The 9,190-nt window shown below is 40.2% G+C and overlaps 1 protein-coding gene across 1 annotated transcript; it reads right to left on the bottom strand.

Annotated features, from left to right (window-relative positions):
- Positions 1–5,474: 5,474 nt before the first annotated feature.
- LOC125580072 lies at positions 5,475–8,990 on the bottom strand. Its single transcript, XM_048744040.1, has 3 exons — positions 8,436–8,990; positions 6,838–8,180; positions 5,475–6,456 (listed from the first exon to the last, which is right to left on the bottom strand). The coding sequence occupies exons 1-3, from the start codon at positions 8,988–8,990 to the stop codon at positions 5,475–5,477; spliced, it is 2,880 nt and encodes a 959-aa protein (XP_048599997.1).
- Positions 8,991–9,190: the final 200 nt, after the last annotated feature.

Genomic DNA, 9,190 nt, shown 5'->3' on the forward strand with positions numbered 1-9,190 from the left:
GATGGTTTCAAAAGAGTGCACTGCGGTACTTCAGAACAAGCCGATAAAAAATTGGATGATCCAGGCAAGTTTGTTCTCTCCATACAAATCGGGAGAACTGTATTCGCTTGTCCTCTATGCGATCTGGGTTCTAGCGTAAATCTCATGCCTTACTCTGTGGCAAAACAACTAGACTTCACAAACTTCAAACCGACAAGACTCTCCCTGATGTTCACCGACATATCAGTCAAGTCACCGGTGGCTATTCTGGAAGATCTTCATGTCCGAGTGGGGAACACTTTTGTTCCGACAGATTTTGTGGTTCTGGAAGTTAAAGAAGAACCGAGAGATCCACTCATCCTGGGACTTCCCTTCTTGTGCACAGCTGGTGCGATCATTGATGTTCGGCAAGGGAGGATTGATCTTCACCTAGGAGATATTGCGATGAAGTTTGAAATGAACAAATTGCTGAAGAAACCGATGCTAGATGCGCAGACATACACCGTTGAGGATAACAATCAGGCGCTACTCCCTCAAGAAGGGATGATCGAGGAGATCCTTACCGACGATCCGTTCAAGCTAGCTCTGATCCGCTCTGAGACAGAGCACAATGTCATGAGCGTGGACGCGGACGGCTACGACAAGATGCTTGAATCATCCAAAAGCATTGAGAGACTTGTAACCTATCTAAGCCTGGGGGAGAAAGACGAAAGTAATCAGAGCGATACCTCTGGATCAGTCGCTTCGAAGGGCGTTACTAAGCTGAGCATGCCTCGCGACGATCCATGGAGCGAACTGAAAGCTCCAAAGATCGAGCTCAAATCCCTCCCTACGGGGCTCAGGTACACGTTCTTAAGGCCAAATTCTACTTATCCTGTTATTTTGAATTCTGAACTGAACAATGTGGAAACAGCTAAACTCTTGTGTGAGCTGAGAAAATATCGTAAGGCATTAGGTTATTCACTAGCTGACATTCATGGCATTTCACCTGATCTTTGCATGCATAGAATACACCTAGAAGATGAATTGATGACTTCTATAGAGCATCCGAGGAGGTTAAATCCAAATCTTAAAGATGTTGTAAAGAAAGAGATAATGAAACTTCTAGAGGCTGGTGTGATTTATGCCATCTCTGATAGTAACTGGGTTAGCCATGTTCATGTAGTTTCTAAGAAGGGTGGAATAACTGTCATAACAAATGAGAAGAATGAATTGATCCCTACTCGAACAGTAACTGAACATCGCATGTGCATAGATTTTCGCAAATTAAATGCTGCGACTCGCAAGGATCATTTTCTATTACCTTTCATTGATCAGATGCTTGAACGATTAGCTAACTACCCATAATATTGCTTTTTAGATAGTTATTCAGGTTTCTTTCAGATCCCTATCCACCCGGATGATCAGGAGAAGACGACGTTCACGTGCCCATACAACACGTTTGCATACAGAAGAATGTCATTCGGCTTATGCAATGCTCCTGCGACATTTCAACATTGCATGATGTCTATTTTCACTGACCTGGTTGAGGATATAATGGAGGTTTTCATGGACGATTTCAGTGTAGATACTAGAGTGTTCAGTGAACCCATCAGACTTGATCTCTATAGCTTGCGATCGACCCTTGATCCAAACGACAGTTTAGGCGTCAAGGTCGAACCGCAAAGGGAACAACGCCACGACAGTGGGTTGTTCTACTAAGAGTGATCCGTGTTCTAGATCATGTCTCAACGAGCTTGAATAAATGTTTTGCTAAGTTTTAACACCCGATGAGAAATCCTAGATCGGCTTATCTTTAATATCGAATCTAAATCTTTTAAAATCTTTTATTTTACTTGCAAGTCACTACTTAATTCAAAACCTCATTTTTAGTTTTAGCTAAGTTGAAATCTCATAAGAATAAAATGTAGACTGGTCTTCTCAAATGAATCTAAATTACTACAATTATCACTGTTAACTTGACAGTAGAAAATGTTCAGTTTTAGTGTATCACCTTTGTCCATTTATTTATTTTTGTTATGAGGTGCTTGAAACTTCACTACACGATACAAAAAAATACCATACGTTGGCCGTCATACAGTTAGTTGATTTTGCTAAACAATAGTTTGTGGTAAATCTTACATTTAAAAGGTAATCCGAATGGCCACATAAATAGCGTGTTTCATCACCAGATCGAATGGATTGACTTAAAATTGTTTTAAAACAAAAAAGAAGAATATAAAAAATTTCGTATTTTGTCTTGTTCTTGTTTTATTCCACAGTTATTTAGCTTTTACCAATGTGATTTGTCCGATCCTCTTCCCAATATGAAACACCAGCTCACCCCACACATAAAACTAACTTTACCAGGAACACATTACCTATCTAAAATGTGTTATCAAGGTAGTGTAATACTAGTATTTGGAATTTGAATATAACCTAATTATTTGATAAGAAAAGACTAATGGACCTCGATCGTAGATCAAACAATCTCCAGGTCATATGAGGTTCAAACTAACTAAAACTTCGCAAATATAAGCATCTTCATAATCACTCATAGGGAGAATTTTCAAAAGTATATGTTGAAAAATGAATTCGTGAGATAGTCACAAAGAAATTTTGTTTTTTTAACTCATCGTCCATTTTCGGTAAACTAGAAGCAACACAGTGAGGCCGACATGAAAATAAAATATTAGTTTAGATGAAAAAACTTGGACAGGCATGTATATGTTATTTTAATTAACTGTCCTGAAATGATGGGTCTATAAAAGATTATACGTCCCTATCTCCATGTCAGCTATGCATGAATTAGATTATAACAAAACATAATATTCTGACACCACATTAATAAACCTTTTTTAGATCACTAGAAAACATGCATGTGTTAACAAGTTTGGATGATTCTAATGACTGATTCCGATGAGACATGTGACAACAGATCTGATTCAACTAAAAACGAAGTTCTAACTGATTTATTTATTGCTTACAAAGTGAAGGTCTTGGTAAGTAATTTTTCCAAAACGTGGGACAGTTATTTTACCTAAAGCGCGATCTGCCATATATGCGATTTGCGACTGATCGCAGTTCGCAGGTTGTTGTTCGTTTTGCTGTCGCGTAACATGCGACCTGCGATTGGTCGCATGTCGCAAATCGCAAATTGTCGTTCGTTTTAATGTCGCGCGATTGATCGCACGACCAGTCGCAGGTTCCCATTCAAATCGCCTGAAAAAAATAGCGATTAAAAATTAAAAAATTTTAATCATGCGACTGGTCGCAGGTCGCAGATCGCAAGTCGCGCGACACATAAACGAACATAGTTTTAATCGCAGGTTTAGTCGTAGGTCGCAAGTCCCAAGTCGCAGGTCGCGCGACACGTAAACGAACGTAATCTTAGTCGCATGTCACAGGTTACGTGACACGTAAACGAACATGGCCTATGTAATGCGCCAATGTTAATCACTGCAGACAAAAAAAATTGAAAGGTAATGTTAACCATTTAAAAAGAAAACTAGAAAGGTTTGAGAGTTACAGTGTATAGAGTCAATTAGTCACAGGCCTAGTTCACGAGCTGAGCATCTATCAGGAAAACAGTAGGGCCCTTTATTTATGAAAATGATTGAGCTAACACATGGACCCCATCTACTTCCGTTTAACAATCAACTAATTACAATAGTTAATGATTAACCCCATAAGAGTAATTAAATTTTGTTAACATTCACACCTAACTCTATAACAGCGTCGTATTTGATGTAGCGGAAGCTTCTAAGATAGAAGTAGATCCGTTGATTCTAAGAATACCCGGAAACTAGGATTTGTGAATACTCTTTACAGTGTTTAATCAAAAGCTCTTTAAGATTAAAAATACTCCTCTCAGTGGTTTATAAAAACCTTTTTAGGAAAACTTCTTTTATTAATCAATCAAAATCTGAATACAAACTTAAGCCTAAACGGCTATATATAAGAAATCATAAAACTCTAAAACATTAAAGATAATTATCCAAATAATAAATAAAATACTAAATAATTAAGATATTTATTCTAAATATCAATCTACATCAGTAATCTACTACCACTAGGCACTAATATTAGTAACATGCACACAACCTTAATTGTTGTCTTTTATTTTTATTTTTGTCACGAAATTGTTGTTTTTTACTCTTTATGTTTCTGAATAAGTGTCATTTGAGACTTTTGCACACAAATTAAGAAATCATTTAATTTTGCATGTTTTCCATATAAAAAAGTCATACCCATACACCCACTCCTATTTCAACCAATAGAAAAATAATCTGAAGAATAAAATCAATAAATTTTGCATCGAAAAGCTAAACCGACACTTATTTTGCAATGAAAAATTTCATCTACAATAACACTTAATATGAAACTGAACGAGTCAGTGAAACTAACAGTTATCGTTTATAATTTTGAATTTTCAAAACACAAAAAGCTCAATTATTAAAAAAGGATACACTTAATTTTCAGGGAACCCTCTTGTGTCACCTTCGGCAATAGACACGCGTGAAAACGACAGGTTCAGTGAACCATACGGGACCGTCATGGACACGTGTCAAGATATCATTGGATTATGAACAGAACAGAGCCATGCAGTCTGGTCGCCGGCTTAGGAGACGCCCTTGAGAAGAATACATCCGTTCCCGAGTTTTCCGTTTCTGGTCTTCCTCTTGCCATTGTCACTAGGAAACGTCTCCGTTTCGCTGGTCCCCGCAACGAACAAACTATAAATCAGCCATTTAACCAAGGGTCGGGGTGACTTTTGTGAACAGAGACAAATCACTACAAGTCTACAACAAATGAATATTAACTGGTTATACATTACCGGGTAAAAAATAAACCGAGTTAAATTGAGATTGCTACGCGAAGACCTAGCTTAGTTTGAACATAGAGGCCCTCTTCGCTCACCTTCTCGTGAGCCAACAAATTCATCATTCCTTCGAAGAAAACAAATATCAAAATCAGGGAAAGAAAAGAGAATATGTGTGTGTGTGATTCTATATTAAAAAAAAGAAGAAGAAGAGAATATGTGATTTTACCCCAAAAAAAAAAGAGAATATGTGTTCCTTGTATAATATACACGCAACTCTTTACGCTTGAATCTTGAAGGTAACGTTATATATTGGGCCTTAGCCCATACCGAAATCTCTGATTGGACCATTGTAACTAGGTCATATATAATATTAATGTCGATTGTGCACAACGTATAAAAGGAAACTGTATCCCAAGTTTTTTTTTTTTTTTTGAAAATTAGTTTTCAAATTACGAGCAGAAAAAAGAAAAGAGTTTACAAGCATGGTTGGCTTTAGTTTACTACATACCCAATTAGTAAAATACCCAATTAGAAGCTCATAGTTTGGAACTAAAATTGGCTAAGCCCAATTAAAAATAAAAGAGAAGGCCTCGACTTCTTGTCTTCTCCGGGACGGGGAGAACGGTTTGGTGATCGCAGGAGTGGTGATCATTGATCGCAATAGTTTAGCATTACTGGATTGGATCAGGTGTCATGCATTCCGGAACCATGATTGCAACATGGCGGAGGAGAGTCTTGGGTTAGAATCTCTGAAGCTTTGTGTTTTGTTCCTGATTTGGAGATCAACGGATCGGAAGAGTACATCTGATAATCGAAAGGTGTTTGAGTGCAGTCTAGCGTTCCTCTCGTTCCAAATCCAGTAGAGCACAGACTGCCAAGATAGTAAGGTGAGGAGTCTAAGGTGTCTTGAAGCTCGGCCAGTGGGGAGTCGATTCATCTGCAGCAGTGTGTCCGTCCAGCGGCGAGAGGGGATCAAAGAGCATCTTCTTGCAGTGATAGCCCAGACATCATAAGCATAATCACATTCGAAGTAGAGATGATCGCGAGATTCAGGGGCATTGTTACACAGTAAGCACATAGCTGATACAGAGAGTCCCCACCGCAGGAGACGGTCCCTTGTTGGACATCTGTTCAGAACTACTAACCATGAATGAAAGTTGTGACGAGGAATTCCATATGAAGTCCAGACAGATGCCGCCCAATTTACTTCTTCAATTGTACCTCGCATGTATGTATAGACCTCCCCTGTAGAGAATCTAGTGGAGGTTTTACCTGCAATTTCCCATTCAAAGTAGTCCGGATCAGTAGTTAAAGTGATAGTGGTGAGATGTGCTTGTAATTGTAATTGTTGTTCTGATCTTGCAGGACGTAAACGCCATGAATCGTTCTGGAACAGAGAAGCCACAGTTGCAGATTGGGGGATTCCCAGTCCTGAAGATGATAGGTTTAGTAATGTGGCCACATTCCCGAGAGGAGACCAGTTATCAAACCAGAACCTAGCCGAAAGACCATTCTCCAATCGAAGTTTTATGAGCGGGTACACTACATCCTTGAGCTTGAGAAGCTTGTTGGCAAGCCAAGAGTAAGATGCTTTCGGTTTTGTTGTCCAATAGTTGTGGATCGAACCCTTCAGAATAACCTCTTTGAACCAAGCCACCCACACAGATCCAGACCTGAAGAAAAGAAGCCAGACCAGTTTCAAACAACACGCCTTGTTCTATGTCTGAAGGTCTTTAACTCCAAGGCTGCCTTACTGCTTCGTTAGGACTACAGTTTCCCATGCCACTCTTGGCGTGTTATGACTTTCCGTGTTGCCTCTCCAGAGAAAGACACTGCACATTGAGTTTATTCTAGCTATGCAAGCTTTTGGGAGTATGAAAGCTGAGCACCAAAAGGTAGTGATGCCTACTCTAACTGTCTTTATAAGCAATAGTCTTCCAGCAAAAGAGAGGGTTTTGACTGACCATGATGAGAACCGTTTTTTTATTTGATGAATCAGAGGATCGCAGCTGGCCAAATTTAGTTTTCTGGAGTTCAGGGGAACTCCTAAGTACCTGACTGGGAGCTCACCGCAGACCATTCCCGTTGATGCTTGGATAGTGTCAATTACCTGAGATGATACACCTGAGGCATAGAAGGTCGTTTTTTGCATACTCATGGACAGACCCGATCTTTTTTCAAACTCCTTTAGGACATGAAGCACTTGTTGGACAGATTCCAATGACCCATCTATGAAAATTAGAAGGTCATCAGCAAAACAGAGGTGAGTCATTTTCATTTTCTTACAGTTTGCATGATACTTGAACTTCTCCTGCGCTGCTGCCGAGTTTAGCATAAAAGATAGACAGTTCATGGCAATCACAAAAAGATAAGGGGAAAGAGGATCCCCTTGTCTTAGCCCTCGTTTTCCTTTGAAGTACCCATTTACTGTACCATTGTAACCGACCATGAAGCTTGTTTTGCAGATACATGCTCTGAGAAGAGAGATGAAGTGCTGCGGCAACTGCAAGCTTTCAAGGCAAGTGAAGAGGAATTCCCAAGAGAGTGTGTCGAAGGCTTTCGCAATGTCTACTTTAATGGTAATTTTTGGCGTCCCCTTGTTCTTGTGGTAACCGTGAACTAGTTCACTAGCTAAGACAGTGTTTTCCACCAGTAGACGATCTTTAACGAACGCTGTTTGACATGGTAGGATGAGATCATGAAGAATAGGTTTCAGCCTTGCCACCAAAAGTCTAGAGATCACCTTGTACACAGCATTTAAGCACGATATAGGCCGGTAATCTGATAGTTTTGAAGCTCCAGGGAATTTTGGGACGAGGGATAAGATAGTAGCGTTAGCAGTAGCTGGAAGAAAGCATATAGTAAAGAAAGCTGATATCGATTCCACCACCTCCTGACCTATAGTGTCCCAAGCTGCTTTAAAGAAACCTGATGTTAGTTCGTCCGGGCCAGGTGCTTTATTTGGGTTCAGTTTATAGAATATCGCTCTTATATCATCTGCACTTGGGACTGAAAGCATGAATTGTGATTGTTGCAGGGCACATCGGAAGGGAATAAGATCAAGAAACCAGTGATGAAGAGTGAAAGTAGCTGGAGCTAAGTAAATCTCAGGCCCTAGGATTGACTTGAAGTGCGCTACCGCTAGTTGACTCATCTCTAGGGGATCAGTGATCAGAAGCCCATTTGACGACAAGAAAGAGCGAATGGCGTTGTAGCTTTCCCTCACTTGGCACATTCGGTGGGAAAATGTGGTATTGAAGTCTCCTTCACTTAGCCAATTAATACGCGACTTCTGCCTAAAGAAACACTCCTCGATTTGTCTCAGGAATAGCCATCTGTCATGGAGGTCTCTTTCTTCCTGGTACAGCTGCGGTGACGGTGATTGGAGCGCTTGTACCTGCACAATTTGAAGCAAACCGTAAGTTTCACTCACTCTCTCTTGTATTTTGGAGTAGTTCTCTCTGTTTAAGTTCTTTAGATCTTTTTTTATGACTTTAAGCTTCCAACAAAGCTGAGCTAGTGTCGAACAAATGCTTCCAGCCTGAACCCATGCGTCATTTACCAGCTTCTGAAAGTTAGGATGTTTGGTTAGGTAGTTTTAGAATTTATAGGGTTTTGTTCCTGCAGTGGGTAGGATATAGGATAGGTCTACTAGGCAGGGACAATGGTCGGAGAAGAGTTGAGGGGAGTAGGAAGCGAAGGCTTGTGGGTAAGAGGAGATCAATGTGGAGTTGACAAGCAAACGGTCAAGCTTTTTTCCAATAGGGTTGGCTGGTTGGTTATTAGTCCAGGAGTGAGAAAGCCCATTGAACCTCAGATCGAACACCCCACATTGTAGTAAGCAATCTTGAAATTGGTACATGAGGTTGTCATGAGCTACCACCGCTGGCGAAGAGTGCTCAGATGGGTGAAGAATCTGGTTGAAATCTCCACCAATCATCCAGTTTTTATTATCAAGATCTAGGCCACTATGAAGATTCAAGAGATCAGCCCACAGATCAATCCTTTCATCACTAGTGTTTGCAGCGTACACTGCAGTGTAGTAGATTGGAGCTTTATTCGGAAGGGTCAGAATGCAAGCCATAGATTGCCTACTCTGCTGCACAATCTGAAGCTTCAAGGGGTCTTTCCAGATGAGAATGATCCTGCCATCTTCATCTGAGGCGTGGTTAGAGACATAGTTCCATGATCTACAGACTTTGGACATTAGGGGAGCCAAAGAAAGTTCCTTTATATGAGTTTCTAATAGGGTACCAAAAATAGGCTTATGGGTATGAAGCCAATCAACAAAAGACCGATGCTTATCCGGGTCGTTTAGGCCTCGGACGTTCCAAAAAAAGAGTTTAACACTCATTAGTTTAAGGTAGGAGGGTCACCACCATGAGAGATGGATTCACGGGTTAACAA

Source organism: Brassica napus, chromosome C1, assembly GCF_020379485.1.
Source record: "Brassica napus cultivar Da-Ae chromosome C1, Da-Ae, whole genome shotgun sequence".
In the NCBI taxonomy this organism is placed as follows: Eukaryota; Viridiplantae; Streptophyta; class Magnoliopsida; order Brassicales; family Brassicaceae; genus Brassica; species Brassica napus.